A 22,627-nucleotide genomic window follows, 5' to 3' on the forward strand; every position below is an offset into this window, starting at 1 on the left:
TTCCGTTCTTTTAAAATTGTGTTGGATGCATAGAGGTCATACATCCCTAGCAGATCCTTGAATACTGTACAGGAAAAAGTCACCCTAGGAACCACTCGGCCACAGCCCTGTGAGCATATACGTCAGGGTTTATAGCTGATCCCACTGTTGATTCCTTTCTTTTTTTTTTTTTGATTTTTCGAGACAGGGTTTCTCTGTAGCTTTGTGCCTTTCCTGGAACTCACTTGGTAGCCCAGGCTGGCCTCGAACTCACAGAGATCCGCCTGCCTCTGCCTCCCGAGTGCTGGGATTAAAGGCGTGCACTATCACCACCCGGCCTGATTCCTTTCAAAGGGCTAGAGAGGTGGCAAGCTCAGCTCAGTGAACGTAAGGGGGCGTGGTCAGGGTGGAGCCCCGCCCAGAATCCCTCAGTGAAGGGCTGGGGGCGTGGTCAGGGTGGAGCCCCGCCTAGAATCCCCAGTGAGGGGCTGGGGGCGTGGTCAGGGTGGAGCCCCGCCCAGAATCCCTCAATGAAGGGCTGGGGGCGTGGTCAGGGTGGAGCCCTGCCTAGAATCCCCCAGTGAGGGGCTGGGGGCGTGGTCAGGGTGGAGCCCCGCCTAGAATCCCCAGTGAGGGGCTGGGGGCGTGGTCAGGGTGGAGCCCCGCCTAGAATCCCCCAGTGAGGGGCTGGGGGCGTGGTCAGGGTGGAGCCCCGCCCAGAATCCCCCCATGAGAGGTTGGGGCGTGGTCAGGGTGGAGCCCCGCCCAGAATCTCCCAATGAGGGGCTGGGGGCGTGGTCAGGGTGGAGCCCCGCCTAGAATCTCCCCCCCCCCCCCGTGAGGGGCTGGGGCGTGGTCAGGGTGGAGCCCCGCCCAGAATCCCCCCCCTGAGGGTTGGGGGCGTGGTCAGGGTGGAGCACTGGTCCAGTCTTCAGGAATCCCTTGTTCCCATCCCAGAACTGTGAAAAATAAATCCTAATCACTGATTAGGTCTTGGTCTGTGGCCTGGCTGTCTGCAGGGCACTAGTCTGGACTTGGCTCTGTGCCACACCGATCCCAGCCCAGCACTCCGCGGAGGCAGAAGAGTCAGGTGTCAAGAGCGGCTCTCTCTCACGTGGTCACCTCCTTGACACTCTGCCTTCCTCTCCAAGCAAACCCAGGATGTGGATTCTCTCCACCTCTGCCTCTGAGGGGACAAACTTGGCCACAGCCTATGACCGGGGGTGCTGTGTGGGGGGTGTGATTGATCTGTGACTGTTGTGGGGACTGACATCTCTCCCTGGGGAGGGAGGAGGGGGAACCGGGAGAGAAAACAAGGAACGGACAGGGCCAGGTGTGACGTTGTTCGAGGACCCAAGTTCCGTGCCCAGCACACATGTTGGTAGTTCACACCGGCAACTGGTGCCTCTGGCCATCTCGGGCACCTCATGCACAGACCAACACAGACAAATGTAAAAATTAGAAATCTTAGAAAACCACGAGAAACCTTTCTGGTCTTAGGAACGGTAACAGGGAGGGACTGGTCACTCTGGCTGGGGTGACCCTCCACTCCCAGACGGACCGGCTCATGGCATGTCTTTGGCCCGTGGATGCCCTGTCGGGAGTGAATACGAACACTGTTTTTCCCATGCAGGGTGGCTCATAGCTGTGGCTCAGAACTTGGGCGGCTGAGGCGGGAGACTGTATGTTCCTGGCCAGCCTGAGCTACACACCAAAATGCTGTCTCAGGGATGGAGACACGTGCTTTCTGCCTGGGCTTGCGCATGCCTTGGCACCTTTGGCAGGACTTTGGTAGGTGGCTTTGCCTTCCCCTGCCTCTGTTTCCTCGGGCCTGACCACATGGTTGGTGTTAATTCCCCATAGCCCCACCCAGCGCTGAGCGGACACACTCGGGAGCCTGAGCCGGTGACTTTATTGTGTGCCTTGGAGGATAGATGTTACACATGGGACCCCAGGTGGTGTTTCATGTGCACTCTGATGGATGTTTTATGTGCTCCTGTAGTGGTGTTTCATGTGGGGCTCCCATGGAAGATGTTTCACATGGAATCCATGGGCAGGTTTTACATGCAGGGGCCCAGCGGCTGGGTGTTTCACATAGCACTGGCTGGATGTTTCACGTGCTGGCGTGGCAGATGTTTGCTTTTGTTGCGTAGGTGGCAGATGTTCGCTGTGGCTCCCGTGGGTGGGTGTTGGATGTGGCTCTCATATGGTGCTCCAGTGGCTCCCGTGGACGGGTGTTGGATGTGGTTCTCATATGGCGCTCCAGTGGTCTAGTGTCTTTGTGTGGCTCCCGTGGCAGGTGTTGGATGTGGCTCTCATATGGTGCTCCAGTGGTCTAGTGTCTTTGTGTGGCTCCCGTGGCAGGTGTTGGATGTGGCTCTCATATGGTGCTCCAGTGGTCTAGTGTCTTTGTGTGGCTCCCGTGGCAGGTGTTGGATGTGGCTCTCATATGGCGCTCCAGTGGTCTAGTGGTTTTGTGGCTCCCGTGGCAGGTGTCCAGGTACCCTAGTATGCCAGGTGTTGTAGAAGCCAGCAGTGTCTTGGGCAGCGCAGCTGGTAACTATAACCCGGCCATTTACAGGTGATCTCCGTGGTGGACTCGGACATATACTCCAGAGAGGAATCGGAATGACAGGGGGCCAGCTCGGGCACCGAGCTGCTGCCGGCCAGCTCCGAGGCCTGTGCCTTCTGCCCCTGCTTGTTGTTCTTGGAACCCGCATCCCCTGGATCGCTGCCAGCCTGGTTGTGATCAGGGGATGGGCTGGGCGACCGCGCCCTGGGTGAGCCCTGGTTGGAGACGCTGACGCGCTGTGTGGAGGTGGGTGCAGATGCTGCTATGGCTGCTGCTGATCGGCTGGTCGGCTGAGCTGCTGCTGAGGCCTGAGGGGTCTGCTGGTTGGCTCCCACGTGACGGCCTGTCGTCCGAGCGGTTCCTGCGGTCCGGACCGCTGACTGTAAACCACCCCCAGAGCGCACAGCCGTTTGAGAGGGCCCCAAGGAGGTACTGGGCAGCCAGGTACGCTGTGCAGGCCTGGAAGACACACTGCCCCGGCTATGATGGCCCCGGGCCTTGCTGGGAATCTGGGAGCCGCTGACAGAGCCGGTGGCCAGCTGGCCCCGGGATGCATTAGTGGAACCTGGGCTGACTGGAGACGGAGACTGCCCATTCGCTGCCCGTGACGGGCTTCCTGTTGGCTTGCTTGGGCTCGAGACTCGGCGTTGATGTCGGGTCTCTGTGTGGGAGCCCAAGGAGGAGTCAGAGGCCTGGGCATCAGCTGTGTGTTCCTTGTCGTTGGCCAGGGGCTCCGTGCACAGACTGCCATGGGACCTCACTTCAGGAGCGGGGTCTGACTTGTCTTGGCTGTGGAGAGAAAAGGGATGGTGGTGAGGGTGGACGAGGCTGGCTGGGGAGCTGGTGGGAATGTGTTGTCAGCTCAGCTGCAGAGGCAAGCTGGTCACCCCCTGCTGACATCTGAACACACACCCACTCTGCTCCTCGTGGGCACATGCATACACTCGTCCATGGGCACCTGCAAATACATCCCCAGAGCAGCATGCACCACCATACATAGGCACACAGATGCAGAACCACACACAACATGCACACAGAATGCACAAGAACCCTGCACAACCCCTCCTGAGGAATTACATACGGTCCAGTTCCAGAGCGGCTGGGGGTTCCGTTGTTGATGCTGGGGTGATGAGAGCCCGGCCCCGAGCTAGGGCCTGCAGCACTGGTTCCCGACAACCAGGGAGAGAGAGGCACAGTAAGAGAGTAGCAGAGCCATGCAGGGGGTGGTCAGGATGCAAGACAGGGGGCGTAGCCAGAGTCAGGAGGCTCGAGACAGGCCAGAGGGACAGACAACAGAGAGTCAGCTGAGACCCAGGAGCCAGAGAGGGCGGGGGTGACACTGTCACACCTGTCATCCCAGAAGATGAATATGAAAAGGTCACCCTCAGCTATTTAGTGAGCTGGAGGCTAGCCTGGGCTACATAAAATCCTTTCTGTCTCAAAATAAATGAACTAGACATGTGTGGTGGCACACACCTTTAATCCTAGCTCTCGGGAGGCTTGGATAGGTGGATCTCCATGGGTTCCAGGCCAGCCTGGTCTACAAATAAGATCCTGTCTCAAACAAACAAACAAACAAACAAACAAACAAAACAACCCAAAGGAAAAAAACAAACAAACCCAGGATCCAGATCAAGCCCATTGGGCATCTACCCCGAGTACACACCGTCCCGGGTTATCCCAGCTGCTATGTCCAATGCTCTTCCGCTGAGCTGATTCACGGCGCTGTCTAGGGCCACGTGGTGTTTTAGAAATAGTGGTCGGATGACGCGATGGTACAGTATTAGAGCCCCGTTCCAGGGCCCCGGAGTCATGCAGAATAACAGGAAGGCGCACTGCATGGGGACACATCAAGTTGTCACACAGGGCCCTGCCCCCTCCACGGGGACACACCACACTGTCACACAGGGCCCTGCCCCACACACGGGGACACACCACACTGTCACACGGGGCCCTGCCTCCCCCCCATGGGAACACACCACACTGTCACACAGGGCCCTGCCTCCCCCCCACGGGGACACACCACACTGTCACACGGGGCCCTGCCCCCCATGGGGACACACCACACTGTCACACGGGGCCCTGCCCCCCCACGGGGACACACCACACTGTCACACAGGGAGGGCCCTGCCCCACACACGGGGACACACCACACTGTCACACAGGGCCCTGTCCTGCCCCACACACGGGGACACACCACACTGTCACACGGGGCCCTGCCCCCCCACGGGGACACACCACACTGTCACACGGGGCCCTGCCCCCCCACGGGGACACACCACACTGTCACACAGGGCCCTGCCTCCCCCCCACGGGGACACACCACACTGTCACACAGGGCCCTGCCCCCCCCACGGGGACACACCACACTGTCACACAGGGCCCTGCCCCCCCCACGGGGACACACCACACTGTCACACAGGGCCCTGCCCCACACACGGGGACACACCACACTGTCACACAGGGCCCTGCCCCCCCATGGGGACACACCACACTGTCACACAGGGCCCTGCCTCCCCCCCACGGGGACACACCACACTGTCACACGGGGCCCTGCCCCCCCATGGGGACACACACGGGGACACACCACACTGTCACACGGGGCCCTGCCCCCCCACGGGGACACACACGGGGACACACCACACTGTCACACAGGGCCCTGCCCCCCCACGGGGACACACCACACTGTCACACAGGGCCCTGCCCCCCCCACGGGGACACACCACACTGTCACACAGGGCCCTGCCTCCCCCCCACGGGGACACACCACACTGTCACACAGGGCCCTGCCTCCCCCCCACGGGGACACACCACACTGTCACACAGGGCCCTGCCACACACACGGGGACACACCACACTGTCACACGGGGCCCTGCCCCCCCCCCCACGGGGACACACCACACTGTCACACGGGTCCCTGCCCCCCCACGGGGACACACCACACTGTCACACGGGGCCCTGCCCCCCCATGGGGACACACCACACTGTCACACATGGCCCTGCCCCCCCCCACGGGGACACACCACACTGTCACAGGGGGCCCTGCCCCCCCATGGGGACACACCACACTGTCACACAGGGCCCTGCCCCCCACATGGGGACACACACGGGGACACACCACACTGTCACACAGGGCCCTGCCCCCCACATGGGGACACACCACACTGTCACACGGGGCCCTGCCCACCTTGCCCGCGTAGTAGAAAGGGAACCAGAACAGGAGTAGATCGCTGAAGAACTCGACCAGACCGAACAGGGCGTACACCACCCAGTAGGTTAGCCACACAGTGTCGTCTTCCTTGCTTGGGCTCTCGATGGCTTTGACTCTGTGCAGATGGGAATGCACATGTCTATGCTGTGCTCCCTGGGGACCCCCAGAGCCCTCCCCGCTCTGCGCGCGGACCCCAGCCGGCGCCCCCGCGGGCTGCCTGATGCACTCACGAAGCATATGCGGGGTATACAAATCCGATGACATTGCACAGTAGAGAGGCCCCGTAGCCGAACAGAAGATACAGGCTTAGGAGGGCCAGCGCTCCTGGAAGACAAGGGTGGCGTGCAATGTCTCTGCAGCCTGCACCTCCTTCCCGGTGACACTCCGGGCAACGCACCCCGGTCTCATGTCTGCTGTATCTCCCTCATGGGGTGGGAGTGCCTGAGTGCCCCAGAGCTGGCAAGGACCTCATTCAGCTCCAGGCTGGGGCTCAGTTTGGGGTCAAGAGTTCGTTTGTTTGGTTTTTGTTTGTTTGTTTGTTTGTTTTTCTTTTTCTTTGAGACAGGGTCACAGTGCAGTCCTGGCTGGCCTCAGACTCACGGCGAGCTGCCTCGGCCTGCTGCCATCTCCTGAGTGCTGGGATTAAAGGGGATTAAAGGGGTGCTCCGCCGGGTTGACTGCTTTTGTTGTTGTTGTTTGTTTGTTTGTTTGTTTTTTAAGATTGTGTCTTGCTCTCTAGCCCAGACTGGCCTTGGACTCTGGCTCCTCCTATCTGAGCCTGTGGAGTGCCAGTGTGATAGAGCACACAAGGCCATTCTTCTGTGCAGTGAGTTCAATGCCAGCCTGGGCTACGTGAGTCCATGTCTCAAACCCCGCTACCTAAAAAGGGTTGATCCGATGCTTTCTATGCGAGCATGGTGACTTGGGCTTGGGCCTCCAGCACGTACCACCAAAAGAAAGCAAACAGGCTTGCTGCACTGTGTCTGCTGCCCCAGCACTTGGCAGAGGGGACAGAGACAAACGGATCCTTGGGCCTCATTAGACAGTCAGTGTAACTAAAGCAACAAGCTGCAGGTTCCGGGAAATGCCATCTCCAGAGAGAGGGGAGAGTGGCCAGCTGCAGGGGGCAACAGGAAAGGGCACCCTGCCAAGTAATCGGGGAGCCTGAACTGATGGCTCCAACAACTCGGTGGGAGGACACACACACACACACACACACACACACACTCTCTCTCTCTCTCTCTCTCTCTCTCTCTCTCTCTCTCTCTCTCTCTCCAGTGTGTGCTAGAAGCCCCCAAAACAAACAAGGTGAGCTATGCTAGTCCATGTTCTACAGTTCCACCAATCGATCCACACACGCTGGACCGTCCACAAGCCGGTGTGGCTGGCCCTGTAGCTCAGTCACTCTCCCTTACCACATTCAAGGCTGGCCCTGTAGCTCAGTCACTCTCCCTTACCACATTCGAGGGAGCAGCCTTCTGGCCACTAAGACATTCTTAGCAATGAAAAGCCTGGGGCTCTGGCTGCCATTGTAAACTTGATGCTAGGAAGGGTCATGGCTGGGAGCATGTGGGAAAGTGCTTGGGGGACCTGGGGCCTTGTGTACTCCAGGGAAGGTCAGAGGTTAGGCTGAGCTGGCAGATGGGAGGGCTTATCTGTGAGAGGGGACCTTTGCCCTCGGGGTAGCTGGGGCCCAGATGTCTCCTCCTTCCTTCCCCAGACTGTTATCTGCTGGGACACAGGCTTCTGGGTCTAAGGTCAGAGTGCCTGCCCTCCTTCCCCCTTGCTCTGAGTCTTATCCTCCAGGACCTTAGCTGAAGGGGAGGGGGACTGCAGCTGGCCCCAGCTGGTTGGGTCACCTTCCCATCACTGCCCTGAGTCTAAGTTGCCTGCCTCATTTAGTGCCTGGGGGCACAGGGTGGCCATTTGTAGCAGTTGAAACCTAAGAATCTATTTCTATTGAGATAAGTGTCCTGAAGCAGGTGGGGAAATGCCACCCTGTCTCTGGCATTGATGGGGGAAGGGCTGTCCCAGTGTACTGGGCCCCTCAATCTCTTTAACTGCAACCTCAGCAGGAAGAAGATAATCGCGGACACCAAGCCCTTAGGGCAGGGAGAGGAGGCTCGGTGACAGAGGGGCAGGATGTGGAGATGATGGACAGCTTTCCAACACAGCCCTGACCCCTGTGCCTCAGTTTCCTTCCTGGTGACACCCAAGCTGTTCCCCTCCTGGCCACTCCCTCCCAGGGTACTATGATGTAATTTCCCTAGTGATGTGGAAACCCTGATCAGAGGTTACAGCCTGTACCTGGGGCCCTGTACAGTGGGAGAGACACCCCAAGGAGAGGGACCTCCTGGGATCTGGGCACAGCTATCAGAAACACACACACACACACACACACACACACACACACACGGTATGGGAGTCCACCCTCCACCTGCTGAAGTGGGAGTACACAGAACTCTTGGGATCTGTCTGTCTGGAGAAGGGGCTTCATGACCTGGGATACAGGTCACATAGAACCCCCCATGGTCCTGTGATTCAGGAAGGGACTTCAGGACAAGGCTGTGGGATTCTGAAGACACAAAAAGGGGGCACACAAAAATCATTTTGGAAAGACATACAGGGGCCCTTATCACACTTGCAGAAAGTCCTGGAACTAGAATGGACCTACAATTGGGATACTTGGATGGTTCCTCCCCCAGGCTCCCAACCCCCCAAATCCCAGCTGACACCTCAGTTAAACAAATATTGACTCAAAGCTATTGTGTTGTGTGCTGGGTCAGTCTCCATGTTCCAGAGATGCATGGAGAATTTCTCCATGAGAATATTCGAGAAGGGGTTGGGAACTCGCAGGGGACTGAGTGGGGGCAGGGGACTGAGTGGGGGCGTCCCTTGTTTCTCCACCCACATAGGGGTCAGCTGGGCCACTGGAAAAACCAGACTTGCAGGAACTTGGGGCCTGGTATGCAGCCAGGGCCCCAGGAAGAGGCAGGCTGCACAGGGGAGTGCTTCGGTACACTAGGGTGGCCTTTTCCAAAGACCTTGGAGAAAAGGCAGACAAATTAAAGACCCTCTTCTCCAGAATCTAGAATAAGACCCCACAGGCAGGTCAGAGTCCCCGGACGTCGGGGCCCATGGGGGAACCAGAACATGTTCATGTTCCCCTTGCACGGATGAGGACTCAGGACATCTTGGTTTCCTGTTGGGGACTCAGCTGTGCACCTCTTCCCAGGCAGGATGGGACCCTAAAGTCAGGTCCGGGTGCCTAGAACCTCATGAGGCCTTTCACCAGGTCCCTCGGAGACCTGAGATATGCAATCCTTCCAGGTCTGAGTCTTTATGGCCTTGCAGAGGCCCTCGGGGACCTGGGATGTGAACCCCTTCCAGGTAGGTCAGAGTCCCCAGGACCTCACGACGTCTAAACAAGACCTCGGGATGTCAGTCCCTTTTAGGGATACCTCAGCTAGGTCTGAGTTCACAGAGCCTCCCATAACCCGTCGGAGACCTAAGATGGGAACCCCTCCCAGGGTGAGGGCACCCAAGACTTCACGGTGCCCAGCCGGTACTTGGGCCATGCACTCTTTGCAGGGATGGAACCCAGGAGCCAGGTCTGGGTTCCCAGGGCCCCCTGGAACCCGTCTAGGGCCCGCGACGCGCGCCCTTCCCAGGGATGGGACCCAGGACCTCACGGTGCCCGTCGGCGACCCGCGACATGCACCCCCCTTCCAGGCTCACCCACGGCGAGATACCGCTTCTCTACACCGGTCCTGGCTTCGAGCGCCCCGAGCGCTTCGGTGGCTACGTTCTTCTGTTCTAGAAAACGCTCGAAGCGCTGGCGCAGACCGTCCATGGCAGCGGCGGGCCCGGGGCAGGCCGCTCAAGCACACCCGCAGCCTCGCGCACCGGCGCCCTCGAGAGCGCACAGCCTTCACCGCCCGCGCACCGCCCGGCCCCGCCCCCGACCCGCTGCTTTCAGCCCCCCGCCCTGGCTCCGCCCCCGGCTCCCGACTCTGGCCAATGGGAGGGCAAGGCGGACAAAGGAGGTGGGGCCTGCCCCGTCTCCCCCGCCGCATGGCCCTCTGGCCAGGGTGGAGGCGGGCGGAGCAACGAGGAGGCCGGAGGGGGCGGGGCGCCAGGCTACCTGTGCGTTGATTGGTCAAGAGGGAGTGGCTCGGTACTGATTGGACAAGCCGTTGATTATTGACGGTGAGCGGTTAAAAGTGGGTGGAGCTAGCTGAGGAACAGGTGGGAGGTGCCCGGTTGAGATCAGTGCTGATTGGACAGACCAGAGAAGGCGGAGTTGATCACAAAGGAGGCGGGACTACAGTGGAAAAGGACGATGCTGATTGGAAGACCTAGGGAGGCAGGGCTGATTCTCGAAGGAGGGGCATAGAGGAAAGTGGGCGGAGCCAAATAAAAGGTTGAGGGTATCCCTGTGATCTTGAACCTGCTCCTAAGGGCCAAATAGAGGGGTTGTCCTTGTATAAGTGGGGAAACTGAGGCCCCCGCAAGCTTAGGTCTGTGTGGATGTCTCTCCATGTGGGATATTCCCACCCCTCATGGGTAGGGGGGAAAGAGGAAACCGCAAGGCCCCTTGGGAGTTGAAAGCTTCAGGGTTGCTATGGTGTCCGGGATGGCCCCGCCCCCCGCCCCGCCCCCCGCTATGCGGCCCTCCCCGACTGCGCTGTGGCTGGGTCTGGCTTTGGCTTTGGCCCTCCCGGCTGTGGGGTGGGCCTCAGCCCGGGCCCCTATCTATGTCAGCAGCTGGGCCGTGCGGGTGACCAAAGGTTACCAGGAGGCTGAGCGCCTGGCACGTAAATTTGGCTTCGTCAACCTGGGACAGGTGGGTGGGACCTGGATGGATGGGACACGGGGTGGGGACCTGGGCGGCCGACCGCAGACCTGGACAGGTGGGAGGGGGTCCCTCAGGTATGAAGAAGGTGTCTGCGTGCCCCCCCCCATGTTCAGTTTGGGATCCTGCGGCCCTCGACGGGACTCCACCCTTGGGGACTCTGTCAAAGGAGCAAGGTCCCAGCCGATGCCCCTGTCCATCACATTTCCAGATCTTCCCTGACGACCAGTATTTCCATCTACGGCACCGGGGTGTGGCCCAGCAGTCCCTGACCCCGCACTGGGGCCACCGTCTGCGCCTGAAGAAAGAGCCCAAGGTGAGTGAGCCCATGGTTGCGATCTGAGGACAACCAGCCGCCTTCCGTCATTCTTGTTATGAGTGCCTGTAGGTTTGCGAAGTGGGGCCTGCTTGGGGAAGTCATGAATGAGCATGGCATCTACCACAACATGGCACTGGGGGGGGGACTTCTTACTGAGGGGCCCTGCCCCGCTTCTCAAGGATGGAGGTCCTCATGCACTACTCCTTTCCCGCTCCAAGCCATGAGATGTAGGGAAGGGAACTGGTCCATTTCATCACCCCGGAAAACTGTGCCCAAGGCGAGAACCTGTAATCAGTGAGTGTGCAGCTGAATCGGGAGCAGAGCCCATGGTGTTTGGGGATCTTCTCTAAGTTCATCCACATTAGGCCAGTCCTCCGTTAGGAACACCTCTTAGACAGCAAAGAACCGGCATGGAGTTGTGGTAGTGTGAGCTATGGCGGGTTACAAGATGCACTCAACAGGTGCTCACCTTCAGCATCAGGAACTGTCTTAGTTACTGTGACAAAAAAACGCCATGATCAAGGCAACTTATAGAAAGAAGAGTTTATTGGAGCATACAGCGTCAGAGAGTGAGTCCGTGAACACCACGGCGGGGAGCATGGCAGCAGGCAAGCAGACTGGCACGCTGGGGCAGTGGCTGTGGGCTGACATCCTTATCCACAAGGAGGAAGCAAAGAGCCCTAACTGGGAGATTGACCTCAAAGCCTTCCACCCGCCTCCCAGTGCCACACCTTCGCCAACAAGGCCACAGCTTCTAGTCCTTCCTAAACCAACTGGGCACCAAGCATTCCAATAGAAGAGTCATTCAAACCACCAATGGCTCTTCAGAGCCAACCCTGGGGAAAGGGGAAAGACCAACAGGAGAAGAGGAGGGGAAGAGAAAGTGTGGAGCGAACAAGACATGAGACGAATGGGTGGATGGAGAAGGGGCTTGAGCTGGTTTTGACTGGCAGAACGTCACATAGAAAGGTCCTGGGGTGAAAGAGAATGCATGAGCTCTTTCCTGGTTGCTGGCTGTAGCTGAGTGTGAGGAGCAGGCTAACTGCTGAAGGCCAGGGAGGCAATAGATGTGGTGGTGATGTTGGACCAAGGGGGAGGCGACAGGGCCTAGGGCTCAGTGGGTGGAGCACTTGCTCAGCAAACAGGCAGTCCTGGGGTCCACGCAGTGAGCTTGAACCAGGCAGGAGAGCACACACTCATCCTCAGCTACACAGAGTTTGAGGCCACTGGATCTTATCTCAGAAAACAGAGATAGAAACAGAGAGCCAGTGAGACGTCTCGGGGTAAAGATGCCCGCTGCCCAGCTGGCTGAGCTCAGCTCCCAGGATCTACATAGTGGGAGGAGAAACTGACTCCCCTGGTTACTTTTTTAAAGATGCAAACATTTTTAAATCTGTATTTCTTTTGACTGACATTAGTGTTTGTCCTGCTTGTCTGTATATGCACCACATGCACGCAGGTGCCTGAGAAGGTCAGAAGAGGGCACGAGATCTACCTGGAATTTGTCCCCGGTGGTTGTGAGCCGCCATATAGATCCTGGGAATGGAACCCCAGTCCCCTGCAAGAGCGGCCAGTAATTAATTAATTACTTAAGAGCCAGCAGCTCTTAATCACTGAGCCATCTCTTCAGCCCTCCCACACACACACACACACACACACACACACATACACGAGAGAGAGAGAGAGAGAGAGAGAGAGAGAGAGAGAGAGAGAGAGAGAGAGAGAGAGAGAGAACACATGTAAAACAAGAGGGAAGAGTAGACACACGGAGGTGGTGGAAGTTGTGTGACATGGGACCAGGGGTGTCCTGACCCAGAAAGAGTGTGGAGTGATGGGTGTTCAAAGTGCTGCTGGGCTGGGAGTCGGAGCACACACCTTTGACCCCAGCATTCCAAAGGCAGCCAGCTTAGTCTACACAGTGAGTTCCAGGCCAGTCAGGAACTACACAGTGTGACCCTGTCTCAAAAGAAAAATCTAGTGCTGTGGGAGGGAGCCAGCAGGACTTGGCGAGAAGGATCTAAAACAAGGACAGAGGAGTAGGGTTGAGACCAGAAGAGCCACACTGGTCCCCAGCAGCTGCACTCGTGCATCCTCAGGCCTCCGTGGTCTCTGAGATCACAGCTTGAGGGTCATGGGGGCCCCACAGAGCAGTCCAAGCTAACATTCCTGTCTCTCCAGAGGGACCTCCATGGAGTTCACAGCCTCCTGCCTACACCCCCAGCCCTGGAGGCAGTGGCTGGTCCCACAGCCTCCTGCCTACACCCCCAGCCCTGGAGGCAGTGGCTGGTCCCACAGCCTCCTGCCTACACCCCCAGCCCTGGAGGTAGTGGCTGGTCCCACAGCCTCCTGCCTACATCCCCAGCCCTGGAGGCAGTGGCTGGTCCCGCAGCCTCCTGCCTACACCCCCAGCCCTGGAGGCAGTGGCTGGTCCCACAGCCTCCTGCCTACACCCCCAGCCCTGGAGGCAGTGGCTGGTCCCACAGCCTCCTGCCTACACCCCCCAGCCCTGGAGGCAGCGGCCGGTCCCCCAGCCCTGGAGGCAGTGGCTGGTCCAGCCCCTGTGTCCCTCTGCAGGTGCAGTGGTTTGAGCAGCAGACCGTGCGGCGGCGGGTGAAGCGCTCCCTGGTGGTGCCCACAGACCCCTGGTTTTCCAAGCAGTGGTACATGGTGAGCACTTGGGCTGGAGTGACGAGGCGGGCAGGGGAGGGCACCAGCCTGAGCAACACTGACCCTAGGTTCCTCTTTGTCTGCCACAGAACAATGAGATACAGCCAGATCTCAATATCCTGAAGGTTTGGAACCAGGGACTCACCGGCCGGGGAGTGGTGGTCTCCATCTTGGATGACGGCATTGAGAAGGACCACCCGGACCTCTGGGCTAATTATGTGAGTCCTTGGGCTGGAGAGATGGCTCAGAGGTTAAGAGCACTGGCTGCTTTTCCAGAGGTCCTGAGTTCAATTCCCAACAACCACATGGTGGCTCACAACCATCTGTAATGAGGTCTGGCGCCCTCTTCTGGCCTGCAGGCATACATGCAGGCAGATCACTGTGTACATAATAAATAAATCTTTTTTTTTTTTTGGGGGGGGGGAGGTTTCGAGGCAGGGTTTCTCTGTGTAGCTTTGTGCCTTTCCTGGATCTCGCTCTGTAGACCAGGCTGGCCTCGAACTCACAGAGATCCGCCTGCCTCTGCCTCCCGAGTGCTGGGGTTAAAGGCGTGAGCCACCACCGCCTGGCTGAATAAATAAATCTTTAAAAAAAATTATGTGAGTCCTCCCGGGACCCCCAGATCCATCCCCTCTTTCCCTGCTCGCCTTCCAGGACCCTCTGGCCAGCTATGACTTCAATGACTATGACCCAGATCCCCAGCCTCGCTACACACCCAGCGATGAGAACCGGTGAGCTAGGTACCGCGGTACCCCCCGGGCCTGCAGAAATGCCAGGCCAAGGTGGGCCGTGACACATGGCTGGCTGCTTTCCTCCTTGCCCGGAAACAGGCATGGGACCCGCTGCGCTGGGGAGGTGTCTGCCACAGCTAACAACGGCTTCTGTGGCGCTGGTGTGGCCTTCAACGCCAGGATTGGAGGTACCGGGGTGGAGGCCGGGGGACGCTAGGATAAGCTTGACCAGTGGAAGAACACTACTCCCACCCTCTTCCCGTTCCCACCACTGGGCGGTGCCAGGCCCCAGGCTGAGGGCCACTGAAAGGTGGCGGCCGGGAGGTGGCCTAGAAGGGCAGCCAGCAGGGTGCTGGTGCGAGGCCCACGCCCACCCGCGCAGGCGTGCGCATGCTGGATGGAACCATCACGGACATCGTGGAGGCACAGTCCCTCAGCCTGCAGCCGCAACACATTCACATCTATAGCGCCAGCTGGGGGCCTGAGGACGACGGCCGCACTGTGGACGGACCCGGCATACTCACTCGGGAGGCCTTCAGGCGTGGCGTGACCAAGGTGCCCAGGGAGCGCGCGCACAGGGAGCGCGCGCACAGGGAGCGCGCACCCTGGGCGGAGGGGACCCCATCCCGCGGCTGGAGGGCTGACGGCGTTCTGGGTCACTCTCCACCCAGGGCCGCCAAGGGCTGGGCACACTGTTCATCTGGGCCTCGGGGAACGGCGGCCTCCACTACGACAACTGCAACTGCGACGGCTACACCAACAGCATCCACACGCTGTCCGTGGGCAGCACCACGCGGCAGGGCCGAGTGCCCTGGTACAGCGAGGCCTGCGCCTCCACCTTCACCACCACCTTCAGCAGCGGAGTGGCCACCGACCCCCAGATCGTGAGCACCCGGCCGAGCCCGCCCCGCAGGGACCAGGCCCCGCCCCGCAGGGACCAGGCCCCGCCCCGCAGGGACCAGGCCCCGCCCCTTAAGACCCCGCCCCAAGACCTGGCCCAGGCGGTCCCTGGCCTCCTTTCCCGGCCCCTCCGGCCCTCTTCCAAAACTAGATGCTACCAACTCCGCCCACTTGGCATCGCCCCTCTGCCTCACGGGCAAGATCCGCGCCAGTGCCCGGCTACCTGGAGACCTCCTGCAGACCCTTCCTCCGCTGGGGCTGGCTCTGCGGTCCCCACACACGCTGACACACACACACACACACACACACACACCGGCTCCCAGGTCTCCCTACACACACACGCACACCACACACACACACACGCGGACACACACACACACACACACACACACACCGGCTCCCAGGTCTCCCTACACACACACACACACACACGCACACCACACACACACACACACGCGGACACACACACACACACACACACACACCGGCTCCCAGGTCTCCCTACACACACACGCGGACACACACACACACACACACACACACACACACACACACCGGCTCCCAGGTCTCCCTACACACACACACACACACACACACCGGCTCCCAGGTCTCCCTACACACACACACACACACACACGCACACCACACACACACACACGCGGACACACACACACACACACACACACACACCGGCTCCCAGGTCTCCCTACACACACACGCGGACACACACACACACACACACACACACACACACCGGCTCCCAGGTCTCCCTACACACACACACACACACACACACACACACGCGGACACACACACACACACACACACACACGCGGACACACACACACACACACACACACGCACACCACACACACACACACACGCGGACACACACACACACACACACACGCACACCGGCTCCCAGGTCTCCCTACACACACACGCACACCACACACACACACACGCGGACACACACACACACACACACACACGCACACCACACACACACACACACGCGGACACACACACACACACACACGCACACCACACACACACACACACGCGGACACACACACACACACACACGCACACCACACACACACACACACGCGGACACACACACACACACACACGCACACCACACACACACACACACGCGGACACACACACACACACACACGCACACCACACACACACACACACGCGGACACACACACACACACACACACACACACACGCACACCGGCTCCCAGGTCTCCCTACACACACACACACACACGCGGACACACACACACGCGGACACACACACACACACACGCACACCGGCTCCCAGGTCTCCCTACACACACACGCACACCACACACACACGCGGACACACACACACACACACACACACGCACACCACACACACACGCGGACACACACACACGCGGACACACACACACACACACACACACACGCGGACACACACACACACACACACACACACACACACGAGACACATGGGGCCTCGGCCCCCCGCCTACTTCTCTCTTGAGGCTGAAGCCCGGTGTCCCTGCACGTCTGTCCCCCGATAGGGGCCAAGTACCAGGGCTCCGAGTCTCGGTCTTTCTTGGCACTTTTGTTTTGTTTTGGTTTTTGAGACAGGGTTTCTCTGTGCAGCCCTGGCTGTCCTGGATCTCACTCTGTAGCCCAGGCTGGCCTTGAACTCACAGAGATCCGCCTCAGTGGTTTTGGAACCTAGTCCTTAGCAATTTTAGACCTCAGCCCTTAGTAATTGTGGAGCTCAGTCCTCAGTACTTGCTAAACTTAGTCGTTAGTATTCACCATGTAGACCAGGGTAGCCTGGAAGTCACAGCTACACCTGCCTCCGCCCCACGAGTGCTGGGATTGAAGGCCTGCATCACCAGGCCTGGGGCTTTTAGTACCTTTTGAGCTTAGTCCTCGGTGCCTTCATACTTAGCTCAGTCTTCAGCACTTTGCGGACTTAGTCCCTAGTACCCTCCAAACGAGTCCTCGTCTGGGCCGCGCACTGGGCTCACGATCCGTCTGTCCCCAGGTCACCACGGACCTGCACCACCAGTGCACGGACAAGCACACGGGCACCTCGGCCTCCGCCCCTCTGGCCGCCGGCATGATCGCCCTGGCTCTGGAGGCCAAGTAGGTGACCTGGGGCCCCGCCCACCTCCCCGCCCCCACGGGCGGCGCCCGGCTCACCCGCCCTCGCCCCCCAGCCCGCTCCTGACCTGGAGGGACCTGCAGCACCTGGTGGTCCGCGCGTCCAGGCCGGCGCAGCTGCAGGCGGAGGACTGGAGGATCAACGGCGTGGGGCGCCAAGGTGCGGCGGGGCCAGGCAGGGGACCGGGGTGCCGCGCACGCAGGGCGAGTGACGGTACCCCTCCCGTGCAGTGAGCCACCACTACGGCTACGGGCTGCTGGACGCGGGGCTCCTGGTGGACCTGGCTCGCGTGTGGCTGCCCACGCAGCCGCAGAAGAAATGTGTCATTCGGGTGGTGCACACCCCCACGTGAGGGAGGCCCCGCCCCGCCCCGCCCCGCCGGGGAGGGCCCAGTCCCGCCCACTGGGGGAGGCCCCGCCCACAGCCCAGGAGGCAGATCCAGGTCTCCACCCTGCACGTCGTTGCAGCCTCCCCTACTTCCCCACCCTAGTCCAAGGCAGGGAAGATGCCCCGAAGCCTCAGTTTACCCGTCTGAGGAAGGAGAGTGCCCTCAGGCCCCTGGACCCCCAGACCCGCCTCCCGGCGCCTCCCGGCCCACGGCAGGCCCACAGGACCGTCCTCACCTTACCAGCTCCATCCTGCCCCGGATGCTGGTGTCGAAGAACGTGTCTGCGTGCTCGTACGGCTCGCACCGCCTCATCCGCTCGCTCGAGCACGTGCAGGTGCAGCTGTCCCTCTCCTACAGCCGCCGCGGGGACCTGGAGATCTCCCTCACCAGCCCCATGGGCACGCGCTCCACGCTTGTGGCCATCAGGTGTGAGATCCTCCCAAGTGGCCCTGTGGGCGAGGGGAGCCCGTTCTAGCCCCTGCAGCTGGTACCCCAGCGGGTGGGACCGAAAGACCCGTGTCACCCGCCACCCGTCCTGTGTCTCCCGTGTCACCCGCCGGCCACAGACCCTTGGATATCAGCGGCCAAGGCTACAACAACTGGATCTTCATGTCCACCCACTACTGGGATGAGGACCCGCAGGGCCTGTGGACCCTGGGCCTGGAGAACAAGGGCTACTACTTTAACACAGGTGAGAGCTGGCTGCGGCTGCGGCTGCGGGATGTAGGGCTGTGGGCTGCAGGGCTGCGGCTGCGGGATGCAAGGCTGCTGGGCTGCGGGATGCAGGGCTGTGGGCTGCAGGGCTGTGAGCTGCGGGATGCAGGGCTGCTGGGCTGCAAGCTGCAGGATGCAGGATGCAAGGCTGCTGGGTTGCAGGGATGCAGGCTGGGGCTGTTGGGATGCAGGGCTGTGGGCTGCGGGCTGCAGGGCTGGGGACCCTCCCTGTTGTAGTTGACTCACAACCACAGAGGGTCCTGGAGTTTTCTTGGAGAGACCATGCAACAGTTACTTTAGCACACAGTAGGTGTTTTTACCTGAGGAAGGTTGGGTCTCAGCCACTGGTGCACAGTAGGTGTACAGTTACAGGGAAACATGGGGGAGGAGGGTCTGACCACTGGAACACAGTAGGTGTAAGGTTACCTGAAGGACGTGGATGGGGGGTGGTCTGAGCACAGTGGCACACAGTAGGTGTGCAACAACCTGGGAGAATCATGGGGGTGGTCTGACCAGCGGTGAAGAGTAAGGCATCAACTACCTGAGGGGTATGATGAGGTCTAGCCACCAGCACACAGTAGGTGCAAGTGTCCTGAGGAAGTGGGGACCTCCAGCACCAGCACACAGTAGGTGTGTAGCGGCCAGGCTCAGTTGATATGGGGCCCTGGGTGGGAGCCACTGAGGTTGGCTACAGAGCCTGGCAGGCCACCGACAGCCTGCCCCCCTCGGTGCCCACCACGACCCCTGCCCAGGAACTCTGTTCTACTACACACTGCTGCTGTACGGGACGGCCGAGGACATGACAGCGCGGCCCCAGGGCCCCCAGGTGACCAGCCGCGCGTGTGTGCAGAGGGACACAGAGGGGCTGCGCCAGGGTGAGTGGCCGCAGCGCATGGTCACTTGTGGGGGGAGGAGGCGCAGCGGCCCGGGATGGGTGGGCGGGCCCTGGCTGTCCTCTCCAGCGGCAGCCTCACCCCATGTCCATTCTGTCCCTGTACAGAAAGCCATGTTCCCCCCGCCAGCCTGGCCTGGCTCTGCCTCCTCTCCAGCCGGCAGTGGTGGCTCCACAGCCACGCAGAGCAGCCAGTGACCGCGGGACAGGCCAGCTGTCACCCTCCTGTTACACCTGCTGGGGCAGCTTGACCAGCGACTACACTGCCTGTCCCCTGTCCCTAGTGCTGGATGAGCTCCAGGGCTCCTCCAAGGCCTGCCATCTCCGGCGGCACCCCGGCTACCAGTCCCGGGCCATGGCGCTGGCCCCGCTGGCCAGAGCCTTCGGGAGACCCCTCTCGGCTTGAGGAAGGCCCACCCACCCCAGGCTAGACGCCCCAAAGCCCGAGACCCTGAAGGCTGGGGAGCCAGAGATGCCTGACTCAAAGGACAGAAGGGCAGTACCCCAAGGCCCCGCTCCCAGGCTGGAATAGGACCCTGCCCCCAAAAGGCCCTGGCAGATCATCGGGAGGCCACCGCGTGGGCCACGGCTGCTCCTGCTGGAAGAGGTGTCTTCTCACTCGTTTTGGAGCAGGACACGGGGTGCAGTGGGCAGAGGTCAGACCACAGCCACAGTCCCTTCCCTGCCCTGTGTCTGACCTCATAGTTGGTAAATAAAAGTTAAATGGATGTCCAGTCTGGTGTCCTTCAGGGCCTGGTGTGCCCAGCAAGACAGGGGCCCCTGGAGGGCTGAGGAGCCACAAAGGGACACTGCTTCAAGCCCGAGACCTGGGCAGGAGGAGTGTGCCTGGGCCAAAGTACCCTCCACCCAGCACCGTCCGTCCGTGCCGAACTACTGCACAGCCATAGACGGGAAACCTCACCCGGCCTGGACACAGACAGGATTGACAGATTGACAGCTCTTCCTTGATTTCTTTTGTTGTTGGTGGTGGTTTTTTGAGATTCTCTGTGTAGCCCAGGCTGCCCTGGGTCTCGCTCTGCAGCCCAGGCTGGCGTCGGACGCACAGAGATGCGCCTGGCTCTGCCTCCGAGTGCTGCGATTACAGGACAAGGAAACCAGGCTCCTGGAACATGTTACCCTGTGGACAGGCAACATCCAGCATTATTATTATTACTATTACAGCATTGTTGAGCGCCCACTGCGGACCTGGCAGTAGCTGGACCCTGACTCCAGTTGCTGCCCAGCCAGCGGAACTCGCACTCACGCTCACCACTCGTCCCTCCGGCCACTCGTGGTCACGGAGGCGGAGATCCTTCGATCCCTTTGGATGGCACGAAGGAACGTCTAGGACTAGGGCTCTTTAAGACGGGGGAGGAGTTTCACGAGGAGCGGAGCTGGAGCGGACCGGAAGTGCACGAGCCGGGCGGTCCTCAAACAGGAAGCGGAGGTGGTGGCGGCCGCACAGATTCTTGGACCCCAGATAGGCTGTGGGGGTGTTTTGGGGCAAACTGAGGCCGAGTTTGAGCCAGACTCTGAGACCCCGGAGAAGGGAAGGCGAGACGGGGAATGGGCCTCGGCGCAGGGCAGTGACGAGCGCGCAGAGGTCCGCGGGGAGGGGGGCCAAGCGGGGAGCCCCGCAGTCCGCGCGCTCCGCCGCCTGCAAGATGAGCTCCAAGGGCAAGAAACGCGTGGTGCTGCCCACGCGCCCTGCGCCTCCCACGGTGGAGCAGATCCTGGAGGACGTGCGAGGGGCGCCCGCCCACGACCCCGTTTTCACCGCCCTGGCGCCGGAAGGTAGGCGGATGCGAGAGGCCCGAGTCGGGCGGTCCTGATGCTTGCAGCCGGGCCCCGGGGACTCTGTCAAGTGGGGTCATCAAAGGCAAAGCTGAGGGACCGGTGAGCTTGGTGACTTAAACCAACCCAGGAGTCCGGGAAGGAGGGAGGGTTGCTGTGAGTTCAAGACCTAATCTCAAAGGCAAAGAGGAAAAAGCCCATGCCAGTGGCCCCTACCTGAAAATGGGGGGAAATGGTACGTGCAGGGGCCGTTTTCTGCGAGTCCTGCCCTAGACTCCAGGAAACCAGGCATTTCTGGGTGGGACAGCAAGGCCAGGGTGGCTGGAGGGGGCCTGTCCTCAGCGACCCCTGGACCCTGGGGGTTTCAGGCCTGTGACTGTCTTCTAGGGCTTAGACAGGTCTCGTGTAGCCTCCAACGCACTATGTAACCTCTGGATGTGAAGTTAAGGCTTGCTGGCCTGTGGGTGGTGACGCTGTTTCTCCTCTCCAGACCCCCCAGATCCATCCCCAAGGACGGAGGACCCTGAGGCCAGGTACGAGCAGATCTACCAACAGAGCCGTGCCTATGTGGCCATGAATGAGAGGCTGCGGCAGGCGGGGGACACGCTGAGGCAGAAGTTTGAGGACCTTCGGCAGGCTGGCCAGAGGCTTGAACAGGATGTTAGCCAGGTGACCTCAGCCACCTCCTAGAGCCGAGGCTACAGCTGAGGCGCTCTCGCCAAGGCCAGGCATCTGGCTGGCAGCCAGAGGCTCTGGGTCAACATCTGCTGCCCAGCACTGGACTGAGGGGTCCCAGTGGCTCACTCGGCAGGCTTTGGGTCTTGGTTCCCTTTTCCATCCTTGGTGGCCTCTAATTTGGGGTGGATCAGGGACGTGGCCACCTCCTCATTCATGGGGGCACCGGCCTGGATTGCATCTAGGACTTGGCTGGAGGTCGGAGCTCAGAGCCAGCCTGCCCCACAGTGACCAGCCCTCAGCCACTGTGCCCTGGTCCCACTTCCTGCCCCATGTCACCTGGGCAGCTAGGGTCTCCATCCTGTATGTCCAGTGTCACCTCAGTTGAGAAGATGGACCGACTACCCCCTTCCTAGAGCCTGGCTGCCGCGGCCTTACCTGCTCTCTGGTCCCATCTCCCTAGGGCTGGAGGAGCTCAGCAAGGGGGTTTTCGCTCCAGGAAGTCCAGGAGGGGCCCAAAGCGGGGACAGTGCAGGGATCTCTGCAGGTCCCTGCATCATGCAAGCTCAGCTGGGCACCCCTAGGACGCCCGTGTGGTGGGCATTGCCCCTTCTGGACCTGGGGTTCGGTTGACTTTCTTGATGAAGCCCCACCGCTCTAGGGTGGGCAGGCTTTATTTCTGGAACATCAGAGTTTGATTCTAGAGCTCACACCTCCCCATAGTTGGACACTGGATCACTGGGCCCAAGTC

At 60.4% G+C, this 22,627-nt stretch overlaps 3 protein-coding genes across 4 annotated transcripts; 2 read left to right on the plus strand and 1 right to left on the minus strand.

Moving 5' to 3' along the window:
- Positions 1–2,210: 2,210 nt before the first annotated feature.
- Positions 2,211–9,723, minus strand: Reep6 (receptor accessory protein 6). 2 transcript variants are annotated; one of them, XM_059252079.1, is made up of 6 exons: positions 9,501–9,723; positions 5,993–6,086; positions 5,739–5,877; positions 4,218–4,386; positions 3,629–3,713; positions 2,211–3,340 (listed from the first exon to the last, which is right to left on the minus strand). In XM_059252079.1, exons 1-6 carry the CDS (start codon positions 9,613–9,615, stop codon positions 2,485–2,487), a joined length of 1,458 nt encoding a protein of 485 aa, XP_059108062.1. In that variant the 5' UTR covers positions 9,616–9,723; the 3' UTR covers positions 2,211–2,484. The 2 variants fall into 2 exon arrangements, with proteins under 2 accessions (XP_059108062.1, XP_059108063.1); XM_059252080.1 differs by having other exon boundaries at positions 3,189–3,340; positions 3,633–3,713.
- Positions 9,724–9,891: 168 nt separating this feature from the next.
- On the plus strand, positions 9,892–20,141 carry Pcsk4 (proprotein convertase subtilisin/kexin type 4). The gene is given in 16 exon segments (XM_059252078.1): positions 9,892–10,608; positions 10,829–10,933; positions 13,511–13,603; positions 13,693–13,821; positions 14,258–14,334; positions 14,434–14,522; positions 14,717–14,889; positions 15,006–15,218; positions 17,294–17,394; positions 17,469–17,572; positions 17,644–17,761; positions 18,045–18,227; positions 18,368–18,492; positions 19,268–19,354; positions 19,357–19,390; positions 19,516–20,141. Coding segments are annotated over 16 exon segments (2,151 nt in total). The 5' UTR covers positions 9,892–10,386; the 3' UTR covers positions 19,814–20,141.
- Positions 20,142–20,168: 27 nt separating this feature from the next.
- CUNH19orf25 (chromosome unknown C19orf25 homolog) lies at positions 20,169–22,232 on the plus strand. Its single transcript, XM_059252081.1, has 2 exons — positions 20,169–21,201; positions 21,692–22,232. The coding sequence occupies exons 1-2, from the start codon at positions 21,072–21,074 to the stop codon at positions 21,889–21,891; spliced, it is 330 nt and encodes a 109-aa protein (XP_059108064.1). The 5' UTR covers positions 20,169–21,071; the 3' UTR covers positions 21,892–22,232.
- The last annotated feature ends 395 nt before the right edge of the window (positions 22,233–22,627 follow it).

The sequence above is a fragment of the Peromyscus eremicus genome, unplaced genomic scaffold (genome assembly GCF_949786415.1).
Source record: "Peromyscus eremicus unplaced genomic scaffold, PerEre_H2_v1 PerEre#2#chr22_unloc_1, whole genome shotgun sequence".
NCBI classification, from domain to species: Eukaryota; Metazoa; Chordata; class Mammalia; order Rodentia; family Cricetidae; genus Peromyscus; species Peromyscus eremicus.

What these genes read in the sequence shown, in the direction of transcription:
- Reep6 (XM_059252079.1), bottom strand. Translation starts at nt 9,615, where the DNA reads ATGGACGGTCTGCGCCAGCGCTTCGAGCGTTTTCTAGAACAGAAGAAC. An exon ending in GTATACCCCGCATATGCTTC is followed by an intron (nt 5,878 to 5,992) that starts GTGAGTGCATCA and finishes CCATCTGCACAG; the next exon opens with AGTCAAAGCCATCGAGAGCC. An exon ending in GCTCTGGAACTGGACCGTAT is followed by an intron (nt 3,341 to 3,628) that starts GTAATTCCTCAG and finishes TTCTCTCCACAG; the next exon opens with CCAAGACAAGTCAGACCCCG.
- CUNH19orf25 (XM_059252081.1), top strand. Translation starts at nt 21,072, where the DNA reads ATGAGCTCCAAGGGCAAGAAACGCGTGGTGCTGCCCACGCGCCCTGCG. An exon ending in CACCGCCCTGGCGCCGGAAG is followed by an intron (nt 21,202 to 21,691) that starts GTAGGCGGATGC and finishes TCTCCTCTCCAG; the next exon opens with ACCCCCCAGATCCATCCCCA.